This window comes from Xiphias gladius, chromosome 11, assembly GCF_016859285.1.
Source record: "Xiphias gladius isolate SHS-SW01 ecotype Sanya breed wild chromosome 11, ASM1685928v1, whole genome shotgun sequence".
In the NCBI taxonomy this organism is placed as follows: Eukaryota; Metazoa; Chordata; class Actinopteri; order Istiophoriformes; family Xiphiidae; genus Xiphias; species Xiphias gladius.
The window spans coordinates 13,342,174-13,366,419 of record NC_053410.1 but is presented as its reverse complement, the minus strand read 5'-3'; the positions used below and the strand labels follow the sequence as shown (position 1 = coordinate 13,366,419).

The window sequence follows — 24,246 nt, the reverse complement described above, 5'->3', positions numbered from 1 at the left end:
CTCCTGCTCCAAGCCATCTTCCTCGCACTCACCCGCATCCACGTCCCTGTCCGAACCCCAAAACCTATTCACATCCCCATCACCACCTCCATCCCCATCTCCATCCACACCCATATCCCCATCACTACCCGTACTCTCACCCTCAGCCACATCCTGACGTCAGTCTCCCTCCCACCCGCTCCCACACGCCCACACCATGGGATTCCCCCCCACCCGTTCCTCCTCGCTGGATCATGCCACCAACTCCACCGCCACAGAGAGCCAACTTTTATCAAAGGACTTTTGCACGCTGCACTATCATGGAAATATCAGTTTAGAGAATACTTAATGTTAATTAACTTGTTATTTTTTCCAGATATTTCTAGAAGATAGAGTGAAACTCACTGGACTGTCATACATGTATCTACGCATCGAGAGTAAGACAACAGTCAAACACACTCATGCTTTTATGTCTAAAGGAATGTTTTTATCACTAAGCCTGTAAGAAAAAACATGACAAAATCTCAAACAATCATCATAATTAATATGTCATTTCACTTGCATGGCCCAGCAAAGAATCCTCTGCAACCTAATCTGATTTAAAGGGAACTCAACGGTAGATACTCCATTGTTTATATCATATATGTATGTGTATGATATGTAATTATGTTACTGGATGATGTACACTTACATATACAGTTAAGTCTGTGCCTCTGTATATATCTGTCATATGTTCTCAGAGAAGATATACACATAGGCATGGTTCAACACTCTGGTGAATGGAGGAAAAAGCTGGAGCTGGAGAGAAGTACAGAAAGGACTGAACTATGACACAATGTAAATAGGGTGGTAATGATGCAGAATGAAATGTTAAACGATTTCTACTCCCAGCAATGAGACACATACTGAAATATCTCCATGTACCTGTTTTGTGCCACCTAGAGGCATCATTACCCCGTTAAATGTAGATCTATTCTTTCCAATGATATCATTTGAATAAAGTTAAATAAACTTTTATATATACATATCCAGTTAGCAATGCTGTGTGTTTTATATCTCTATTTTCTATCACCTCACCATATTGATCATTTTTCAACCTGGGTGTCCATTCAGAGAATATCTCTACTTTTGATATTATCCTTGTGGCCGGTTTGCTGATAGTTGATCAAACTAACTTTGAGGAATGAGTTCGGCATCTGCCAACTTTGACTATTAGTGTCTGTCTTAGGTGGTCTAAGACGTAAAGGTAACAAGTCGGTCTCAATGAAGGGTTTGTAATGTCTTTATTAATGTTATTTTGAGTGATCTATGAAGCCTTAGTAATGTATTATATACATTAGTCACAGGTTAGGAAGAAAAGGACTTCATCAGAAAGTCGTACCTACACGAACATATAGTGGGTCAGACCTACTAATGCTGTCAAGTGCTAATCTTGCGCGTCTTTCCCAAGAATTAAATGCCACTCGTTCATTGCACGGTACGTCAGGGATTAAGCTTAATAGGCTTCTCTCTTCTGCCGCACTCGACATGTCTTGAGCACGAATGTAGCCCTCAACTTTAGGAATTTTCGCGGACTATGGACATAATTTGTTTCCTGCTAGTTATACTTTTGTTTAACATAGGGGCACATGAAGCTTATTCTCAATGTTTGCACGGTTGCAGCTGTGTAGAGGACCGTCATGGAAGGTAAGACCTGATTTCATGTAGGCCGAGCTTCACCGAGGCAGAGGTATTTTTTTTTTTTTTTTTTAACCCATTTAACTGTGTCAGTGGGTGACGGTGAATACACCAAAGACAGAGTATATGGTTATCTGAAAAATTCAGAGCTTATATTTTCTCGGTAAAGTCGAGAAAGGGCAATTTGGGGGACTAGACTCAGGTCTATGAGGCTCTAATCTTTGGTCCTAACCAGTCACTGCGGGCGATAAAGCTGTGTTCGCGGGGCATTAGGCGACACAGAAAGCAGATGCTCATTTCCACTCTTCCCTTTTAATCGTAGGTCGCTCATATGTATGGAGGAGAGCGCGTTTGGGGCCATACCAGAGAACCTTCCAGATGCTATGACCAAAATACGAATAGAAAAATCTCACTTTACTGAAATACCCAGAGGGGCATTCTCAAAGACGCCCGCCTTGGAGAACTTGTGGTTGAACTTCAATGATATCACGGTGATCAACTCGAAGGGTCTGGAGGGTTTGGGGAACCTAACCGAGCTCCGTCTGCAAGGGAACAAGCTGCGTTCAGTACCATGGACAACGTTCGAGGACACGCCGGCCCTCAAGATCCTGGACCTGAAGCACAACCAGCTGGACGTCCTGCCGGAGCATGCGTTAAAATTTTTGCCAGGTCTGACTTACTTAGACTTATCCTTCAATCGGCTTACGGTCATATCGAGGGAGGTCTTCCAAAACTGGCCTCTCTACCAAAAGCTACAGAGCATGGAAGAGCGGGAGGCGAGCGCTTTCGGGCCGAACGTAGTCCTGGCGCTCCACGACAACGCCTGGCTCTGCGACTGCCGCCTGAAGGGCTTCGTGGAGTTCATCAGGTCCCTGCGCCCCCCGATTATACTGATGAACTCCTACTTGACCTGCTCAGGGCCGGACTTTAGGGCGGGCAAGTTCTTCCACGAGGTAGAGCTGCGGGCGTGCATGAAGCCCGTGGTCAGCGCCCCGTCCTCCAACATCAGCCTGCCCCAGGGCGCGAACATCACACTGCGCTGCCTCGCCAAGGCCCGGCCGGACCCTTCGGTGTGGTGGACATATGGTCTGAAGATAATCAGAGGATTTCATGGTAAGAGTGTCACGTCCATGCTGCGCCTCGTCCATGCGCCAGCCCGAGTGATATCTTGTGTCAAATTAGATACTTAAGCACACATTTTAATCGCAGACCCCTCTAACCCCTCCTTGAGATGAGGAGGGCTAAATCGGGATATTGGCCCACCGAGATATAATCACCACTGATTCTCTCAAGCTGCACAACACCATCAGTGTTGATTAAGAGTGCCGGAGATTATGGTGTACTGTGGCCTACCTAATGGCGACCGTGTCGGGACTCTGTGTAATTAAATAAACCTCTGCGTCATTAGACTTAACCCCCAGAGTCGACTGCTTACATTAGATCCTGTCTGCAAGTGTCCAGTCCATCGCAAACTAACAGCAACCGGGCTGCTGCTGCCATCACTGTCACCGCTTCTCTTGCTACAGCAGCTAAAACTGTGGTACTGTTTGTCCCTTTCAGACTTCACAGGTGCTCAAGTAGACGTAAAAGTAAAAGTAGTCATCAAAATAACGAGAGAGACTAAGATCCACATCAAACCTTCTAATAAAGCGCCCTTTTTAAATAGTTTAAAAGTTGTAGCTATTAAATAATTGTTATAGTTCCGTCGTAAGTCATTAATAAGGGTTGCCAGTTTTTTGGGTTGCCAGGTATTTAGCGTCTGACCTTCTAATAAGCCATCCCGGCTGCAGTTACAAGTGTTAACAAGTCACTAAGAAAGAATCCCAGGCGTCTCACTATCTAACAACAGACAGCAGAAGTTAGTCAGTCATTTGTAATTATATGTTAGTAATTCCTTAATAGAGGATTTCTATGATAGCCCATTAAATTAATGCATTTTTTAAATGCATTTTGCTGCTGATCCTCTGCAGATGTTTTGCAGAAGGTCAGAGGTCTAGTGGTCCTTTGGAGGGGTCTTCTTTAAAGAGTAAAAAGAATTAAAGAGTAAAACAGACAAAGCAAGGATACTGACGGAGGAGGATAAAGCCCCATTCTGGCAACCAAAACTTCTTAACCTATTAATGGCTTATAACTGACTTATAAATTATTAGCCATTACTAAAACTGTTAGTTACAACTTAAACGGCCTTTAAAAAGAGTGCTTTGTTAGAAAGATGGAGAGAGTTTCACTTCGAAAATGAAGCGCGCGGTTGCCTTTGTCCTGCTTTTTTATTCCATGTGGACATGACTAATGTTGTTTTGACCACACATCATCTTCTCATTAGTTAAACATATACCAGGGCAGCATTACTTGTCATCATATCTTACGTATGATCACAAATCTTCCATGTAAATATTATATTAATATCAGATTAAACAGAGTAAACTTATTGCTATGCCACATTTTGCTTGTTAAATGCATAATATATACATATATGAACAATGTAACTGCTGTGCTAAATAGTAACATGTCACAGTGTCTTTATACTTTGGAATAACCCCCCAAACATATTGCGCCTAAACATTTACTGATTACTCCATTAGCTGATCAACAGAAAAATAACTGGCCACTATTTTATATCAACGAGTAATCGTTTAAGTCATTTTCAAGCAAAAATGCCAAACATCTCTGGTTCCAACTGTTTGACGGCGAACATTTGCTTCTTTTATTTGGCACAAGTTATTATGAATTTAATATTTTTAGGTTTTGACTGTTAGTCGGACAAAACAAGCAATTTAATGATGTCAGATCGGAATTTTCCAACATTTTTTGGACCACAGGATTTATTGAGAAAATAGCTGCAGATAAACCGATGCTGAAAATAAGTGTTTGTTGCAGTCCTACAGTTTATATCTATTTTAAAGCTATTGAAGTCTAGCATATGTCTGTGCCACAATGTTTCTTGTGTATGTGTATGTGTGTAGGCGCCATATTATTGTTCAGCCTTTCACTTTAATGGGGACAAGTGGCTTAATTCATTGGCTTCTTATTAAGTTACCTGATATGGTGAAATAATTTGTACTCAACTTTGTGTGTTGTGGAAAATGTCTCAACATAAGCTTGCATGTTCTTTAAAATACCATTGGACACCCTTTGCTGTCCTCCCAGAATCTCAGGAGAGAGTGGAGGAGGACACAATTAGATCCCTTCTGGTGATCCCCTCCCTCCATGCAGCTGACCGTGGTGTCTACACCTGCACTGCCGTCAACTTCATTGGGAATTCCTCTGTCAGCATCCTCCTGGAAGTCCACTCTCCTGATGGCTCCCATTCATCAGTCCTCCCTGGCCTCCTGGCTGCACCTGGTGCTCGTGACGAGAACGTCTACATTGACATCCGCATCGCCAAACAGACAGTGCGCGGTATCTCCATCAAGTGGTATGCTGCCTTGGACCGCCCTGCCGAAACCTGGTTCACGATCCACTTTGGCCGCGCAGATGCTGATAAAAAAGAAATGATCTACATAGGCCCTGGGATTCACTCTTACTCCGTCTCTGATCTGATGCCTGCTACCAAATATGAAATCTGTGTAACCCTCAAGAATCAGGCGCCACGCCCGGGCCAGTGTATCGTGTTTGTAACAGGAAGTGACATTACTGAGATGGAACAGAGGGAGAAACTGATTCATATAGTGGTGATAGTTTTAGCCATGGTGCTGGCAGTGCCTATAGGTATGTATGCCTGCACCACTGATACTAGGTTTGCCTGTTTGGAGGGTATCATGGAGTCCTGGAAGAACCGGCGGAGGGAAAGTGCCACGTCAGGGATGGAGCGGGAGAGGCAAGGGACCTTTGACAGCCTGCAGGCCGCCAGCGACGAGGACCTGGTAAATAGAGATTCCAGTGAGGACAGGAAGGTGAGGCGAAGGTCAGATGACAGACTGCACAAGGGCAAAGCTGACCACAGCAGACTCACAGCTGAGCTATATTAAATTACTGTTTTGCTAAAACAAAAAGGGGAAAACATGAAACTGACCTTGCAAGAGACTGACGACTCACTCTGTATCAATTCTTTTTGTAAAATAGAAAAGAAAGAACAAATCTGCTGCATGATGCTGACTTTGATACTGATATAAATACATAATTTAAAAGAATAACAATATTGTCTGCCTTGGTTTTAATCTTATCTCTTCCTCTGTTCTAGGCCGAGGAGTGTGTTGCAAAGATGTGAATGATGACCATTATGTCAAGAGTGTAATTCAAGAATTTGCACCAGTGTAAAAAAATGTGCTGCAGTTTGTTTCTGTCTGAAATAGGACATGTTTTTCTTATTATCATGATATGCTTAAATGTAAATGATCACATTTTAAAATTGCTGCTTTATATGGAACCTTTGTGATTGATTTAAATGAAAGAGAGCTCAAAATGACTTTCTGATGAGGACTTTTTGGTGGTGGTAGGTGTATACTTTTATTCTTGATCTAATTCTGTGATAGCACTTTATATTTTCTCATGTATTTATATATATGTATATATCTATGTTTATCTATTGATCCATTGATCTGACTGATTTCTCTTTGGCTCACCTTGCTTAAATTGTCAGTTAAGTTGTCATATTTTTACTGTTACATAATACTGGATCATATACTGGTGAGTATATGAAATGATTAACAGATTGTGCATTTTGTCAGTAGAAAATGTTTTCATTCAACTTCTTACAAATCAGATAATTCACAGTTTGTAAATACAGTGTATGGATATGATGAATGAGTGTCAGTTACTAGTATATGTTTTCTACTTTTTAAATGAGCAACCAGACACATCATGTATCAGTGGATTCTGGAAAATAAATGCAACACAAAATCTTTCTTAAACTGATAATTTTATATCAGATTTTGTGATCATTTGTGTACATGTTTGTATATGTGTTTGTGTGTGGGGTTCATACCATGTGTTTGGTGATATAGTACCTTGGCATAGTTCTTTGAAAGCAGCATTAGGACTGGCAAGACGTCACACAAATTTACAGAACCTAAATACCCTGTTCCTTTTATATAATTCAGTGTTACCAGGCAACAAACACTACAACTGAATTTGAATTAAAATGATTTGTTATTCAAATTGTGTTTATGTGTGTTTGTGTTTTACCGTTTATTTACTGACGCTTGACCTTGGCAAGAAAAATGTTTTTAAAGGGAGCACTCTGCACTACCCACCACAGCAAACAGTTATTTCCTGTCCGTTGTGGCTCTGGAGGGAGTTTTCTTTCTTTCTCCAAAGTCTGAAATACATATATGTAAACACTATTATCAGGGTTATCACACCTTGAGCTTGATACTTAAAATTTCCAACAGACAGCCAGTGTTACAAACTTGAGGCGTGGGGTTTGAAAGAAATGGTTCCATACAAGGAACTAAAAGTCATGGTGCCCTGGCCTCTGCTGCATACATTTGGACTATTCTTTATAAAGACACATAGTATCTCTTGCGAGTCTCACAAACTTTATGCATGTGCAATACTAAATCTCTGGAGTACCTCTTCAAAGCACTTTACTGCATGTTTATTTGATAAGGCATAAGGTTAGAGGGCAAAAGCTATTCACATTGTATCTGCATTAAATTAATCAGCGATACAAGTTTAAAAACAGAAACCTGTGAGGATTGAAAATGAATGAACACTTTAAAGTTTATGGTAGACATAGGACTGAATTTCATAATCACAATTAGTTACCGCTGAAGTGGCGGAAGTCATTTGATGAAGTCCTGTGTGTGAATTGTAACATTTCATTAACAAATGTTTAATCCTCTGTGCATCACTGTACATGTACGTCACAGTTCTTATCTCCCACTTCTGCGAACACAAAACACAGCGGCCGTGCGTCACACATGATCTGTGCTGACCAACCCAAACAGATGGCACGTCAGATATGCCACGGCCAATGGCATTGTTCATTTAACGTAATACCCAAACACTGCCATCCTTGCAAACACCCCCCCCCGCCGTCGCTTTATGACCAGATCGCACGATCCCACGTCTCCATCTCCACGTGTTGTCTCCTGTGATGCAAGGAGATCAGTTCTTCTCTGCTGGGGCCCACTTCTATTGACTTAAGATGAGGGTTTTAAAAGGCTGGCTGAGATTGGCAGCTCTCATTTCTGGAGCACGGGCACATCTGCTTTCTTGCTTGTTCAGATGTGTTTATGTGATTTGTGGGCAGGGGATTGATGTTGCATTTTGTTGTAATCCTTATCCACTGTGTATGACACAAGACAATGTGGATTCTGTAACCACTCAGTTTCAGCTATTTCAGCACAAACCACATGAATTACACCTTTATTTGGGTTTATCTTGTTTTTCTCCTTACATACCCTAATGTTTTATAAAGCTGTGTATTATTTAAACACTACGCTAGCTGCTCATCTCATGAGCAGCAGTGTTCAAAGATCAGAAGATAACCCTGTACTCATAGTGCTTACTTTCTTAGTTTTTTTTTTTTAATCCAGAAAAGAAAATGTTTCATTTACCTTTTAGAGCCTCCATTGCTTCAAACACATACCAGGATTTTGAACCCTGTGCATAGGTTTCTTTCATTCTAAAGCATCAATGCTCTTTGCAACTTTCAACTCTGTAATCCTCTATCAAATAGCCCAGTAATCCTGGCTGCCTCTTACATGGCATAATGCATGATCATTTGGGCTGCTCCTCATATTCCCTCATTTCACTTCAGAGCATTAATATCTTGCAACATTGAAAAGTGTTTGTGTTTGTTTGTGTGTGTGACAATTTTGACCAAAAATTTGCGTTTGGTTCCTCAAGAATCTTTGGGACTGTGTTTGCATGAAAAAGCAGCACATCTCATATTTGTGGAAAAGCATTTGTATGTATAATCTGACTCAGTTAAGGAGGCAGTTTTTAACTTGTCAAACAATAATAATAATAATGATTTTTTCAAAAATCCCTACTCCGCGTCATCATAACCATGTGAAGTGCGCCAGCTGAGGCTGCAGACAGTTTGATACCAGTCACACATACAGTATCTTGTCAGTCCAAACTAGAACAGGGCGGATGGACTTTTGGTTTTTCGCCAACGATGCAATATTGTACAAAGATTAACAAGTTGGTCCTTGGATTAGAGAAGGTAATCTGCAAATTTAATGTTTTATGTAACTTTGAAATAGTGTGCATGTTTGGCTGATGTCTACACAAATAACCAGTGAGTGGTTCAGTGTAACTTTATAATTGGTAGTGCTCCCACTGACATCATCATTGACATTTACATATTTGCAGAACATCTAGGGAGATTTTACTAAAAACAACAGCAAAAGTAATACTGTTGTTTACCTAGGGATCCTTCATAAAATCTCATTCTAGCTCCCATAATATGCATATTCCTGTTGTTCTACACGACTATTATTCAATGTATGGATATACTGTTCTTATTGCTCTAATTTTTACAACATCTTAACACATGGTGCATCAACTTCTTTTGTCAGTACAGAGGAACAATATAGACCATGAAACCAAAACACTAAAATCTCCCTCAAGGCCACAAAAGCTTCAGTTTTAGTCATTATCATTTTGTTTGAGGTTTTGGGAACAGTGATCTCAAATCTTTTACACAGCTTACTTGTGTTTCACCTGTGTTCTGTGGTCCAAGCAGCTTCTCCTTTGTCCCCAGAAGGGGGCAGTTCAGTACATTTGCAGGCTCATTAAGGAGACGTTGGTTTTAAGCGGATGGCAACAAAGATGTCTCTCTCTGTGTGTTTCACAGTAACTTCAAGGCTACATTCTAATGATCTGAATGTCATGGAGTCACTAAATTCTATTCCTGGACAGCTGTAGCTGTTTGTGTCGACTGAGTGAGTTATACGTTTCTAAAGGAATAAGTTATCCACTTGTTATTGCCTCAATCCAACTACATATTCATCTAAAACTGAAATTCAGTGGTGGAAAGTACATTTACTCAAGTACCATATGTACAATTTTGTGCTACCTAACATTTTTCCTCCACCACATTGCAGAGAGAAATGTACTTTTTACTGCAAAACACATTACTTTAACAGCTGTAATTACTTTCCAGATTATGATTTCACATACAAAATATGTGATCAGTTTACAAAAGATGGTGCACTGTTACAGAATAAACTACCTAAAAGAATATAAAGCAGCTAAGTCTACTTCACTTCGACCAACTGCAACATTAAGGTACCGCTTACATGAATGCATCCGTAATCATATAACTTATAATGTAACAATATAATTTAATTTCTAATGTAACAATATAACACTAACAGGGGCCACCCTGCATATAGTAATAAATACTTCTTCTTTTGGTACATTTTACCTGAGTAAAATTTTGACTCTCGCTTGTAATGGAGCATTTTCATAATGTGATATTGCTTCTTGAGTAAAATGCTCTAAAAACTTCTTCCACTGTTGAAATTAGAAATGATGTTATTTTATTGGTGGTTAAATCAATACAGGTGTTTTGACAGCAACCGTTTTTTTTTCACAAAAGAAGACACATACTGAAACAGATATACCACCACATGTAGATCAGTAAACAAATGAAACACAGTTTTTCAAATCAGAAAGTACACACATCATGACTGTTGCAAAAACAGGGCTCTAAACAGTGCTTTACACCTGCGCAGTAGGCTTAAAGGTCTTCCTAACGTGACCATCTTGGTTCCCTTCCCTCAGGCTGATCTCTTTAGTCAGTTCAAGTGTCATGAAATCCCTTGTAAGGAGCTTGGTTGGATCCCAAATAAACAGAGTCGCTTGTTGAAATCTGACTGACTTCATTCCCGACAAGGGATCTGGGTTGAAGAACTTTGAGCCACTAGTGTGTCAACAAATGGTTCAAAAGGTGGGATTTATCTGTTATAAAATGACACGGAGACTTGAACCAGAAACCAACAATGATTGGTCGTGATCTGAAAACATGAATACAGGATTTTTTTTTCCATCATATGAAAATGACATTATTAATATACAAGGAATTAAGTTGTTAGCTGTTTTTAGTGTATTTACATTTTCTGAAAACACACACACACACACACACACACACACACACACACACACACACACACACACACACACACACACACACACCAACACAAACAAAAAGTACGATTAATGATTGAGTTCTTTCTTGACTTTGGAAACATCACTCGACAAAGCAATCTCATCTCAAGGTCCATTTAGTGGCTATTCTGAAGCTTTTGATCATCAACATACAGTAATCTTCATAATCTTCGACTGGAGTCTGCTCAGTTGTAAGTATACGAACATGGATGAGAAGACCTTAAAGTTCTGCAAAAAAAATGGAAGAGTGAACATCTACGTGTCCGTGACAACTGGGCAGACTCGACAAAGATCATGAAAGCTCCAGGCGGGCTACTAAATGGACCCTGAGGGGAGACTGTTCTGTCAAGCACTACTGGTGTTTCTGTATCCTCTTCTGCTCCAGTCTCATCTTGAGCTCTGAAACCAGTGCTTTGTTCACAGTGTCCTGTCTGGTGATTACTGGCTTCTTTTTAGGTTTGGGTGCCACTGTTGCTGAGATGGTGGGCACTGCCCACTGCCTCTCTCCTGGGATGTAGGGGGGTGGTGGAGGGGGCAGAGATGGGGCGCAGGGCGGCGCAGGTGGCGGCCAGTGTCTAACTAGGTTATTGACATTGTTGTTACAGTTGACATTGTCCACAATGACATCGGGCTCCCGGTCTTCCTCTACAACTCTGAATTTCTCTCCTTGAGTTTCCGGTATCTTGAAGTTCCAGTGTTGTTTCCGTGGTCTCCTCCTTACACGGCGGTTAGGCAGGATCCGATTGGACTTTTTGTTGCGCATGAATGTGACAGTGGAGATGATGACCGTGACTATGACCATGAGACTAATGACACCAGCAAGTATTCCTAGGATATGCAAAGGGTTGTATCTACTCTGCATTAAAAATGTTCCCAAAGGCCCCCCTTTGAGTTGGGTCTGTAAAAGAGCACAGGGAGAATTCAAATCCATGGGACTGAAGTCATAGTCTGTCACACAAGGATTAACTTCTAAATATCGTCCCGTGTATGTTTAGCCAAAAATATCATGTGAACTATGTAAAATCCAGAAATAAATTACTGCAATAATACTGTCTGTATAAAAACAAAATATATTTTCCATTTCCTAAAACATGTTTTGCAAATTAAACTTTAATTTAATTTGCTGTTCTACTATTTATATATTTTTTCAAGACAAGATCAGAGAGTTTGACTGGGAAACACACAGCTGAGGCCATCTGAGAGTAAAAACATGATATAATTTGAAAATGAAAAACCTGAACCAATTTGTTTTTTTTGGTTGTGGTTGTGGAGTCATAATGTGAGTACTAAATCAAAACACTGGGGAAAGTAAGCATGGGAAAGTGTGGAGAGAATAATTTGTGTTGTGCTCCTGTACTCTTTTACAGACAGCCTTGTTCTACTACAAGATCATTTGAAAAAGAATTGCCACAAATTTATGGTACCACAGAGTGAAACAACAGTGCTGCTGTGCTGATTATCTCAAGGCAAGCTTCGTTCATGGCACAGGCCTCCTTATAATCTTTCTGATCTTGCCCTGAGATTGTACACGGGACTTTTTCACAGAGTTCCAGTATATAAGAGTTGAAATGAGGATTGTCAGTGAAATGGCGAAGGTGACAATGGTCAAACAAATCCCAAACACAGCCCCTGGACGTTTCCTTAGGCCCATGAAGTATGAGAAAAATCTGGATTTGATCTGAAAACATGACAATTGTATTTGTGTGAGACTCAGATTTTTTTTATGATCACAAATCTTTAATTGCTATCAAAGCAAACAACTGGTGAAACTGATATTCTGGGCTGTGATGAAATGGGTTATTCTGCAGAAAAGCAGCACAGATGGTAGTAGAGAATAATTAAACAGATTAGCAGAACAATTGCTATTTATGTTCTAATGAAAAAATGCAGCCCCACTCCTAATCAAACATTAGATTCAGGGCTTGCATTGCAGTTGTTGATAGAAAAAGATACTTTCTCACTGGGAATATGTATAATATGTTATATAGTATAAGTATAAACTGTAAATTTCTATTTATTTATGATTTTTAAAATACCAACAAATGAAAATTGGGTGGTTCAAAGACATTACACCAAAGTTTTGTTTTGTTTTTTTTATAAAGTAGAAGTGCTTAATTAATTTTATATAATACTCATAACCTCTAGCCACAGCTAGAATGACATCCAAGCAGCATAAGCTCTGAAATGATTCTGATGAACAGTTGCAACTTTGAAATCTATTTTTCATGTATTTGAAGTGTAAAACGTTAGAAAGATCTGTAGAAATTCATCATATCATACTGTGGATACAGAGATATGACCTTTTTAAACCCATAGTAGAGGTCATATCTCTAATATGACCTCTAAACCCATATTAGAGGTCATATTAGAGATATGACCTCTGCTATGGGTTTAACTGACATATTGTTATTCACCTATACTTTTTTTGTCACTTACAGCTTCAGTGATGTCGATCTTGACGACTGCAGTGGTGCTGAAGGATGGCTGGCCTCGGTCTCTGGCCTGCACCACCAGGGACCAGGTGAAGTCTCTCTGCTTGGTGATGTTCTGAATGATGGCCATTGATTTGATGTAGGACTTGAGCATGATTTCCCCAGTGTCTGCGTTAATGTCAAAGATGTTGTTGTCTGGCTCAGCTTTCATGATGGCATACTCGACAACATTGTTGGGTACTTCTGCGTCATCATCTACAGCCTGCGTACATGTAGATGCATGTAAATAAAAACATAATAATACTGACATTATTTTGAGTTTCACTTTGTCCGATATAGTAAATCACAAGGGAACATATACCTCTATTTTCACTGGCGCTCCAATCACCATGGTCTTCTCGAGGAAGTTGTCATTGAAAGCGGGTGGGTGGTCATTCAGGTCCAGCACCGTCACAAAGACCTCAGCCAGGCTGTACTTCCCCTCTGCATCCTCCGCCTTTACATAGAAGTCATACTTGGATCTCATCTCCGCATCCAGGCTCGCCCATGGCTGGGTGTAGATGATCCCAGAGGCAGGCTGGATCAGAAACCTTTAAATGATGATGTAATTTAGGAAATTTAAACCAAGTATGTGTGATGCACTTGCAAACTTTAAAGCAATAATTCAACATTTTGGGAAATATTCTTATGTGCTTTTTCTCTGAGAGTGAGACGATACCACTCGTGTGTTTGTGTGTTAAGTATGGAGCTACACCTGGGACGTTACCTACCGGCACCTCTAGAACTTACTGACTAACATGTTGTATCTTCTTTGTTTAAGCTGTACATAAACAAAAAAACGTAAAAATGACAGTTTGTGGTTTCACAGGGAGTTTGTTCTGGCAAACAGCAGTCAATGCAATGACTTCCCACAGTCTAGTCTTTACAGGGAGGCTGCGAGCAACACACTGAAATGCAGCACAGATGTAGCATACCAGGTGGATGGAGAAACTGTTGTTTGTCAGAAATAGTTACAGCATCTAACTCCTCCTAAAACCATAAATCGTTTTTGCTAGATTTCCGTGGACAAGATAAAACAAGTTAAACACTGTACTTTAGAGGTGTTGGTGGGTGGATTTTTGAGATTTGGAGATTCCACTCTTAATGCTAAGATAGGCCATATACCCCTTGGCTCTAGCGCTTTACTTAACGCACAGACATGAGAGTGTTACTCTTCTCATCTAAATCTCAAAAAGAAAGCGAATGTGTATTTCTCAAAATTTTGAACTATTCCTTTAAATTATCACTTTTTCTGTTCCATTCCAATTAACGTAAATCATAAAAGATTGAACCGTTAACATACAGAGCAATTCGATTGTTTCACTGGCTGACTTGTTTCGTTACCCTACAGTGACTGTCACAATGCAATGTGGTCATTACAGTAGTAAGGACCAGTCTATTTTCTCCTCCAATCCCATTACAGGATTAACTAAGACAGAGGATGAACAGACAAAGATCAGGACTGCATGGTCCTGTGTACACTGAAGTATTCTACAAGATATTGAAAAAAAAAAGTGTAAAGTCAGAAATATAAAATGATAAATTTCTGCAGGCGCAGAACTGAGAAGTGTAGCCATGTGTTCCTTAATTTTGGAGACTAATCTGAGGCGACACAGTTCCAAAATGGTTCTGACCAAACAAGTATCCACTAAGCTAAAAGTGTTCCAAATCTCTCTCCTCTGACATCACATATCTCCACTAATTCATCGCTTCAGAGCTCAAAATCTGTACTGAGATGTCTAAAATACTCAGTTTTCCACCTACTTTTCATCGTACAGAGCAAGTTGTTTACTGGAAACAGCCCAGAGAGATTAAACACCAGCACGCTAATGTACACCTGTCGTTCATCAGCATAGTACATTACAGATTCATGTTTCCTTTGCTTGTCTGTTCTAAATATTTCCAAAAACAGGTCTATTGCCCCTTTACGGCATACATGTAGGAATATGGTAAAAAAAAACAATAAAAAAAATAATTTCCCAAACAATTACGGTATTGATTGTCACAGTGTTGAGAAGTGTTAGGCACGAACTATGTACAAAAGTCAGATGATCTTTAGGACTCTATCTGTAGGCAAGCTGGAGGTATACTGTGTGTAATCACGTAGAGAGAAAACTGACCACTGAGCTTTTTTTCCTGGAAGGTTAGACTTCTACCAGAAATCTAATAAAAACTGAGCTGAGAGAAAATGCCAGCAAATCCCCTGAGGGACCACAGCGCTTAGGTGCAATAAACAGAACCAAGTTCTCATATGAAAAACAAACCCGCTGTCATATTTCTCTACAGCTCTCAGGCAGATGTGTTTTTCCTTTAGATGGTCTTCATATACAGTAGTACTGTGGTCTACAGTTAAAATGCCATATTCAATTTTAGATCCAATTTCTTTGCCAATTAACTCAACTATTTTCCTGAGATTAGTGTGCCTTAGATCTTATTTTATGAACAGTTTAGTCTGTTTTTCTATTTCTGACATAGAGTATCAACTGCTACTAATGTTGTATAAGTATTTGTGATTTTAAAAAAAAATGTTTTCATTTTAATTTGCTGGAGTGTGATCATGTGATTTTCTCCACAAGCACGAGTTCACTCTGACATGATCATTACTCAAGGAACAGTGAATAAAAACAATGGAGGCGACAAAAAAGCAGACTGGTACTTTGAAAACAAGGGGAAGTTGCAATCTATAGTAATAGTAATCTAATAGTGAAAACCTATTGTTTTTCTTTTTATTGTGCAGAATTAAAAAAAAATCTCATCACTGCAGAGATTTAGATTTTAGGTGTGTCTTATTTTGACAGCAATATAACGCTGTATAAACACCTATCCAGATAGAATGATAGTTTAATGAGGATCTGAGGATTTTGAAGTGGGGGCTGAGTTACCTCTTGTGAAATGAGCCCATATCTTTCTAACCCCCTGACAAAACTCAGCTGCAACTACATTCTCGTACTCACAAGTCAGCCCCGGATCCGTAGATAGAGTACTTCACTTCACCCCAAGGTCCTGCGTCCGGGTCTGTTGCCTATAGACAAACAAAAAGACAGATTATAGATAAAAATATGCTATGAGTTTGGTTGGAGCACTTACATAAATTAGGCCAGTTCGACATAAGTTTTGTGATCTGAATTTTCCCTTTAAGGGTTTTAGTGTAATATGTGGCTCAGTAGACTAAAGCATTTGTACATTCCAGGCAATGGCATTACTTTAGATTCAAGTGGAGCTAATGATCAGTGTTGTGTGTGCTTCTTTTTATTTTTCTCTTTCTATTACAAACCTCAACATGTTGAGGTTATATTTGTTTGTATCACTTTCTTGAACTGAATGAGCAGAAGAGTGAACTGTCTGCCACCATGGACTCAGTAAACTGAATGAATCTGTTCTGGATTGGAACACAATGTTACAGAGGTCAGCTATAAAAAGACTGATTTTTGATGTCATAGGAACATCATCATGGGCATCAGCTAATCTGTCTGTCTGTCACTGCAGGGATGACTGTTCGCTGTCTTCATGTGTCCAAGGTCACTTGTTGGCTGTTTTATCTGATTGAAATTGCCTGGGATCAAGGCAACGAGCCTCTGTGGTGTTCACGCAAGGGCAGGATTTATTAGTGAGCCTCCCTGTTGCTTTGAGCCTCTGCAGGGCTGTTATAAACTGAGAAGGGCAAATCGTTTTTAAACTAAATGGCCCTAAAAACCCCAACATGTCCTTAGTGTTCATGTTTTTTTCTGTTGTGCAGCTGCATGTGCTACTAAGCATTAGAAAAAAAAAAAAAATCTGGGAATTTGGTGTTACACAACTAAATGAAAGTGATAGCCATCTGGCAGCTTACCTCGCCTAGCTTTTATCTACATGTTTTCACATATTATCCCAACCCACAACGCCCAAAAAAAAAGTCTACATTTGGGGAATTAATCGCCCTCTTGGCCATTTTGTTAAAATCAGCATTCCTCTTTAGCTCAGAATGACGTACATTGGTGATGGCATATATTTTTAGACAGGATGAAAGCCCACTCACTGTGACTGACACCACATTAGAGCCACCGGGTGAGTTTTCTGGAATTCTGGCGATGTAGTAGTCTGAGGAGAATTTGGGAGCGTTGTCATTGGTGTCCAGCAGATGAATGACAATGTCGGCTGTGGCGCTGAATCTCTCTGGAGTATTGATCTCAACTGCAAGTAGCTAAAGAGGGGGAAGATTAGAAATGAATAAATGCAAAAGAGGAATATACCACAGATGCAGGGGACACAGTGGATATGTCACTGCCATTTGTTGATAAATGTTTGCATATGTGATTTTTAATCCAATTTCAATCTACTGTGGCGCACACTTAGTGTAACGGGTTAACCTTGTATGTGAGAAAATGGTGTTTCTCATAGTCCATGGCAGCAGAGTCCTCAACTAAGATTGTGACTTGGGCCTCATTAAGTACAGTCTGAGGGACGACTCGTAGCATCCTTCCTGGTCCAATCAGTCTCAGATTGAATTTAGCATTCGCACCCTGCAGGAGCACAACACACATCATCATGTCATTCAAAATGTCTCATTAGTGAAAATTACAGAGTTATATCATATATGCATGAACCTATTTATAGTAATCTGCATTTGTTCCAAAGCTATCGCGAACGAGCAGACGTTGAGTATAATCCATGTAGAATAAAGTCCATTCAATCAATATAAAAGCTTTGTGTCTTTTCATTATCACAGTGAGAGAAATCAATACGATATCAGTAGCAGCAATACACTGTAATTTTTGGTGAAACATAAAATCAGCGGACAGAGAGAGCTCTTCCTGATGTTGTAACGGTATTATCAGAGAATACATTTAGTGCATATCAGCCATTTGGACGAGGCTCATGCATGGAGCTGTATACACAAAGAGACTTGCATAAGCTGACAAATGGCATAGTTAGGGAGCACCTTTTAATTTGTGTTGGCTTACTTTCAAGTTCATGTAATTGTAAAAGGATTGTCTGTGATAATGGCAGGCTTAAAGCGCTTTCATAGACAGAAAGGAAGACACCAGCCTGAGCACAATGTTGTGGCACAATGTATGTTGATTAAATCAGTTTCTTATTAGATAACAGTGTAATTTGTTATTACATAATAACAATCACTGCTCCTCTTGCCTGGCTAACTGAGGCAGCTTTCCAAGGCAATAACACTGTATCAGTGCTGAAAGGTGATACCTGCTAAGTAAAACATCAGTGAAAATAACATTTTCAAACTACTCAGTGTCAGCGTATGAAAAAATCTCCCCACCTGATCGGAGTCATTGACAGTGATTTTCAGCCCCCGGAGTATCTCACCCTCCGGTGGATGTTCATACATTGTCAACTCAAACATGTTCTGTGGGCCGTTCTCCCCGTAGAACGTGGGGGGATTATTGTTCAGGTCCACCACACGGATCACCACCGTGGTCAACCCGTAGTCCATCAGTCTGCCTTCAGGACTTACTTCTGAAGCCTAGATATGATGATTTAAAAATTAGGCCCATATGTATCATTTATATAGTTAGGAGACATGTGCCTGTGGGACATTTTATCCGCCAATTTTACCAGAATGGCTCTACCTTGTGAATCTTATTTTAAATCTATATCCAGTCCAAACTACTTCAGGAGAAATTTACTTGTTCTCCCTGCAGATCTAAGGTGAGTGAGGGTCAGGTAATTTGAAAGTAAATCAAAGGTAATTTAAAAGCAGAAGCAGTAATTTTTTTCTTGGTAAAGTATTATGACTTGAGCAATGCTTAAGTCAATGTAGGTCTGGCCCCATGGTTGAATGAAGCGCAACTTACCCTGACTTTAATGTTAAAGATCTCTCTCTTCAGATAAATGGGGAGAGTCTGCAGGGTGATAGTACCACTTGTTTCATTGATGCTAAAAACACCATCATCACCTGCAGAGACACGAAACAGACAGATGAACGCTCATATTTCTGAGACAAATTTTAAATTTAAATTTTCTTTTCCTTCACTCTAGTCTTCTTTGAATTAAATGCTTACCATCATCAAAGGAATAACGAATCGGATTTGGATTTCCCACATCACCATCTTTGGCAGCAACAGTGAATATTTCAGATCCCTGGGGGGAAAAAAATCATCAGGTTTTGCTGTTAAATAAATAGTGGAACAAGACTGATAATTAGTTGATACAGAGATGACCTGTTGGACAGCTCTTTACTAAGTTATACATGTAATATTTTGCTATTAACTGATAAACAACTGTAACACAATTTTTACACCCCTTCAGGAAAAATGAAGCGTGAATTTTAACTGGGTGTTGAGTCACTCTATTGCTGATGCACAGCTAGTCACAACACACCCAAAATATCTGCTCTGCACCTGGCCTTCACTGAGTCATCAAAGGGAGATTAAAATGTCATGGTCCTAATTGTTCCCTTTTGGATGAAAGTCAAAGTGTCAAATCTTTCTAATGTGAGACGCTACTGCTGTGCAGTGACATTTTGTAACTGAGGAGATAAAGTGGCTTTCAAATGCTGTGAGAAAAGCTAAGAAGAAAGCGACATTTGCATTGCTTTGAAATGCCAACAATTAACTGTATGATATGATACATGAGATATGATACTGTACAGAAATTAGTTGTCAGGTTACTGTGTCTTGCTATGCTGTGATAATTCACTGTGATGTTCATTTAAGATAGCAATGTAAATGCATTTTAATATAAAAGAAATTACGGAAAGAGAAATTTAACAATATGTTAAATGACATTATGTAAAATTATACTAACTTGTATGACTTTTAGTTGAAAGGCAAAATCATGGCAGAAAGTTACCCGAAGAAATTTTCATACTCACTGGCACTGAGATTTCATAAACGTAGCCAAAATAGGGTGTCCCAATAAAAGATGGCGGAGTGTCTTGTGCATCGATCACGTTGATCGTCAGGGTAGCAGAGGATGACAGAAACTGCGCCTTGCCATTAAAATTGCCACCACCATCCTGGAACAAAAGTAATGTACGGTTAAATTTTAAAAACCTTTATTAATACATATTAAAGGTTAAGTATCATTTTAAGTATTTTTAGGAGAATTTTGCTCCTGCTGGGGACAACAAGAATCTCAGTTTTCCACGGTGAGATGTTGCTCACCCTTTAAATATGGGATCTCTTTAAGGGATATTTGAATGTTTTTCAGTGAGGGAACAATATAACAATCATATACAGCTATTGTTTTGTTTTGATAAAGCAGTTAAAGGTGCTTTGTGAATTTTTCTTGTAAACATATATTTGTTTATGCTTCCATTCAGTGTTTCTTACCAAAATGTCTTTTGTGTATTCACAAGACTTAATGAATGCCTTGAATAATGTTTCCTCCCGCATACAGTAAAGCATATACAAAGCAGATTTTTAAAGCGTTTTTGAAACTTGCATTGTTTACATCCATGTATGCTCCAGTAGCTAGCAGTCTTCTTCTTCTCTGCCTTTTTTTTTTGGCATGTTGGTAAGTTTGTTGGAGCAAAACCACCACCAACTAAGTGGAATAGGCTGAAACTGGCACCAGGAATGTGTTTTGTATCACAGTACAGTTGTGGGCCAACCCTTTCTCCCAGAAAATTACTTTATGTATATCTAAAATGTAACAGCAAAAATTCCGTAGGGTACCTTTGAAAATGAAAGTACACTATTGCACATTGAGGGACAGAAACACTGAGCTTTGATATATTCATTACCTTTGCAATGACAGTGACAAAGTGTGTCTTTGTTTTCTCATAGTCCAACATTTCTCCAGATTTGATACGAAGGATACCACTATGTCTGTCAATGGCAAACAAAGTGGATTGAGCATTCTGTAACAGAGAACAGTACAAAAGCAGGATTTTAAAAGTGTACACAGAGAGTACGGTCACATGAGTAAAATCCTGTCATTGAAACCCCTAAACCCCATTTACAACCATTCACGTGAGATATCATGAAAAGTGGTCAGATGGCTGCATAAAAGCCCTCAGTAGCCTTTTGAATTAGGCCACATCCTGTGTAAAGTCTATCTCTTTGTCCATCTGGATGTAAAGAGCCCATATGTTCAAGGACAGGGGAGGCAGGTGAAAGCTGCTGTGTCCAGATGTGCACTGCCTCAGTCGTCATTGTCACTCCTGGCCAGCTGTCCTTTTGGTCCCAATAGTCCAAAGTGCAAACTAACATTCCCATCCACCCGCTGCCAAAGCAGCCCCCTGAGCCACCAATACCTGACACAAATGTAATTGTGCTTTAATCCCCATCGTCATAACTACACCACCATATTCAGTCACATGCACAAACCCACATGCACACTAGAAAATCAAAATGATGTTAACCTCATTATCAGTACATCTATACATTACATTATATGCAGAGTAACATTGGAACTGTCCGGTTTCAGGTAGCTATTCATATTTAAAAAATGTCTTGTATGTGCTTGTTTATATACTGTATTCATTAATTGCAGAGGTCAGAGTGGATGGAATGAGAGTGGGCAGTATTTTTCTGCTGTTAAGTGATACCTGAAGGTGGTAGGTGACTGAGCCCCCTGAGCCTGTGTCTCTGTCCACTGCCTCCACTTTGTAAATGCTGCTGCCAGACTCAGTTGTCTGAATTGTACAACACAGAAAATAACTCAGGTCACAACACGAAATGGTTAAAAATGATACAACATGTATTCACTTTGATATTTTTCTTTACAGTAAGATCCTGTATTTTTTCATTTTATGTGGAGAGACTGGCACTTGATTCAGAATCAAAAAGTTTATAGCATGTTTAACGGCTTAACTTACTTCCAGTACATCAATGATTGTAGGCATGTTTTGGAATTCAGGTTTCTCATCGTTTGCATCCATTACAAATATTGTGACCCTTTCCACAACCTGAAGGGAGGATGACGGAGTAAAACACATGAAACATGTATATATTAGTTTGATACATTATAAAGGAAAGCATTAAATGAAATCATCACATATTAATCTAGATGTTGATACCTTGCTTTTCCCATCTGTGATGCTGACAAGAACGTCAATAGAATCTTGTTTCTGAGCAAAGATGGGAAACAAGTAAATATGGAGACATTCATGCTGAAAACAAAACCATCTTAGTTTTTAAAGAATTATGTAATAAAGTTTACATAAACACTCAAATTGAACATTTTGTGGCATTAAGTTTACCTCTCTGTCAAGCTTTTCCACCAGTGTGATGTTTCCAGATTTGGGTTCAACCCTGAAATACTCTTTAGACCCTGGATCAAAGGAAAGGCCATACCTCACCTCATGGCCTTCGGGGTCTGTGCCATTGAGACAATAGATCTGTGTACCTAAAGGAAGACATCATAATTTAGTCAATTTGGCCTCAGTTGTGTGTATATACCTGGATATATATGTTTTTAGAAACCAATTCTAAATGTATGTATGTAAAAAGGACCCTTCAGGATAAAGTTTAAGTCATTGTTGCATAACACCTGCTATGGAACAAAACAGTCTGAGACACAGCAGGCAGCAGTACAATAGGTATAGAGGGACAGCTGCACCACGTTCACCGCCAGCAAACTGTCCCTCACATCAACAGGTGGCACCTGCAGATGAGCATGTTACTGTGAGTATGTACATGCCACACAACGTCTGTTTACCTATCAAAGACTATTTACCATCCCGGACTCTCAGATATTAGCAGCAGAAACCGACCATTTTGTTGATTGGTTGTTCCAACAGCCTATTAGTTGTTCCCACTAAATGTCCTGTATGTCAGAGGTCAACCTCACCGACGGGTGTGTCCTCTGACAGGCTGAACAGCGCCAGGTTCCCATTGTTGCTGTAGGGTCCGTTGTCATAGAAGTAGGGGGCAAAGTCTGCTTGTGCTGAGGACAGAGACATAAAACCAAAATTAAATTCTTGAAAGTTTAATGTAATCACCTGAAAGTGAGACAACATAACTAAAACGAAGAAATAACAGAATCTTCCTCATAAGAATTGAAAGTTGAATTTGTAAGTTATAAAACACACCTTTAATCAATTCACTACACTCAGGTGACCTGTACTGGTATGACCAAAAGTTTTTTTTGTTTGCTTATGTTAGCAAAATTACGCTAGATATTGCTGTTTTTCTGTACTGAGTCACTTGCTGCCTCAATGACTCTTCTGTACTTGTTCTCAATTCGTTACATTATGTTTTAGCATTCAAAAGTGTTTCATCAGTGGTGGCCACAATGGTCACAGTCATCAAAGTTACATAGTCTTGCCTTGTACACTTGAGTGACAAAAACCAAGCTCTCTGTACTAGGCTTACGCCCCCTGATTTCTCGGTCACTTTGACCGGGATTATAGATGAGTTACGTCAACCTCGTGAGATACCTTTTCCATACAAAGACCTGAGCTCTCTGGAGATAGAAACAATGCTGTTTTTATTTGTAATATTGAAGTCGTATTAATTCTGTTTCCTTTTTATTTTTAGCTATATCAAATTCATATTACCTTTGAACTTAATAAATTAAACAAGTCAGTCAGTAGCCTATGACATGCAAACAGAGTACAAACTGACATGCACTTATGAGAGCAACTAACCAGGATAAGCAAGAACATGAATGAGCTGAAAACACAATTGAAAGAATAAAAAATTTATAGCCATCAACCCAGAGGCCCTTAACTGTATCTTAACAGCATTCACAATCTGATCACAGCAACATTAGCCTCCTGTAAGCAGAGAATTAAAGACATGAAACTTACCAAAACAGGTGTGCACAAACACAAAAAGCTGTGGCAAATGTAATATCTTTACATTCTTCATCCTAGAGAAGGAAATCATGAAACTGCACCATGAACACGGCTCCGTCGAGAGTCCTGTACATGAGATGCGGCTCTAAAGGTGTTTGTGGGCGACTTGAGAAGGCTAAAGACATATGCTCACATGCTAATCCAATGACACATCTTAAGAGTTACTCCTGGGTGCCCTCAGTCAAGCTGGGCTTCTTCAACCACCAATACACAAGAGATGGCTGTGGTCACAGGGTGGACAAATCAAGGATATATTGCAACTTTGCAGATGATGCATAGGTATATTTTTCACAGTTTTTGTTTTTGATG

The 24,246-nt window shown here is 39.6% G+C and overlaps 2 protein-coding genes across 2 annotated transcripts; one reads left to right on the top strand and one right to left on the bottom strand.

Moving 5' to 3' along the window:
* The first annotated feature begins 1,555 nt into the window (after nt 1-1,555).
* lrit2 (leucine-rich repeat, immunoglobulin-like and transmembrane domains 2) lies at nt 1,556-5,624 on the top strand. The gene is made up of 3 exons (XM_040139891.1): nt 1,556-1,665; nt 1,979-2,769; nt 4,804-5,624. Exons 1-3 carry the CDS (start codon nt 1,556-1,558, stop codon nt 5,622-5,624), a joined length of 1,722 nt encoding a protein of 573 aa, XP_039995825.1.
* A 5,447-nt stretch (nt 5,625-11,071) lies between these two features.
* Nucleotides 11,072-23,950, bottom strand: cdhr1a (cadherin-related family member 1a). Its single transcript, XM_040139738.1, has 17 exons — nt 23,890-23,950; nt 22,929-23,024; nt 22,339-22,484; nt 22,156-22,206; nt 21,955-22,044; nt 21,685-21,771; nt 20,878-20,994; nt 20,005-20,148; nt 19,193-19,271; nt 18,986-19,086; nt 18,451-18,654; nt 17,537-17,689; nt 17,206-17,370; nt 16,145-16,212; nt 13,513-13,741; nt 13,156-13,413; nt 11,072-11,617 (listed from the first exon to the last, which is right to left on the bottom strand). The coding sequence occupies exons 1-17, from the start codon at nt 23,948-23,950 to the stop codon at nt 11,072-11,074; spliced, it is 2,595 nt and encodes an 864-aa protein (XP_039995672.1).
* Between the last annotated feature and the right edge of the window lie 296 nt (nt 23,951-24,246).

Bases quoted from the DNA above. Each gene is read 5' to 3' on its own strand.
- lrit2 (XM_040139891.1), top strand. From the start codon at position 1,556: ATGGACATAATTTGTTTCCTGCTAGTTATACTTTTGTTTAACATAGGG. The intron at 1,666-1,978 runs GTAAGACCTGAT...TTTTAATCGTAG, and splicing joins GTAGAGGACCGTCATGGAAG to GTCGCTCATATGTATGGAGG. The intron at 2,770-4,803 runs GTAAGAGTGTCA...CTGTCCTCCCAG, and splicing joins GATAATCAGAGGATTTCATG to AATCTCAGGAGAGAGTGGAG.
- cdhr1a (XM_040139738.1), bottom strand. From the start codon at position 23,950: ATGAAGAATGTAAAGATATTACATTTGCCACAGCTTTTTGTGTTTGTG. The intron at 22,207-22,338 runs GTAAACTTAATG...ATCTTTGCTCAG, and splicing joins TGGAAAAGCTTGACAGAGAG to AAACAAGATTCTATTGACGT. The intron at 18,655-18,985 runs GTAAGTTGCGCT...CATCATATCTAG, and splicing joins TCTTTAACATTAAAGTCAGG to GCTTCAGAAGTAAGTCCTGA.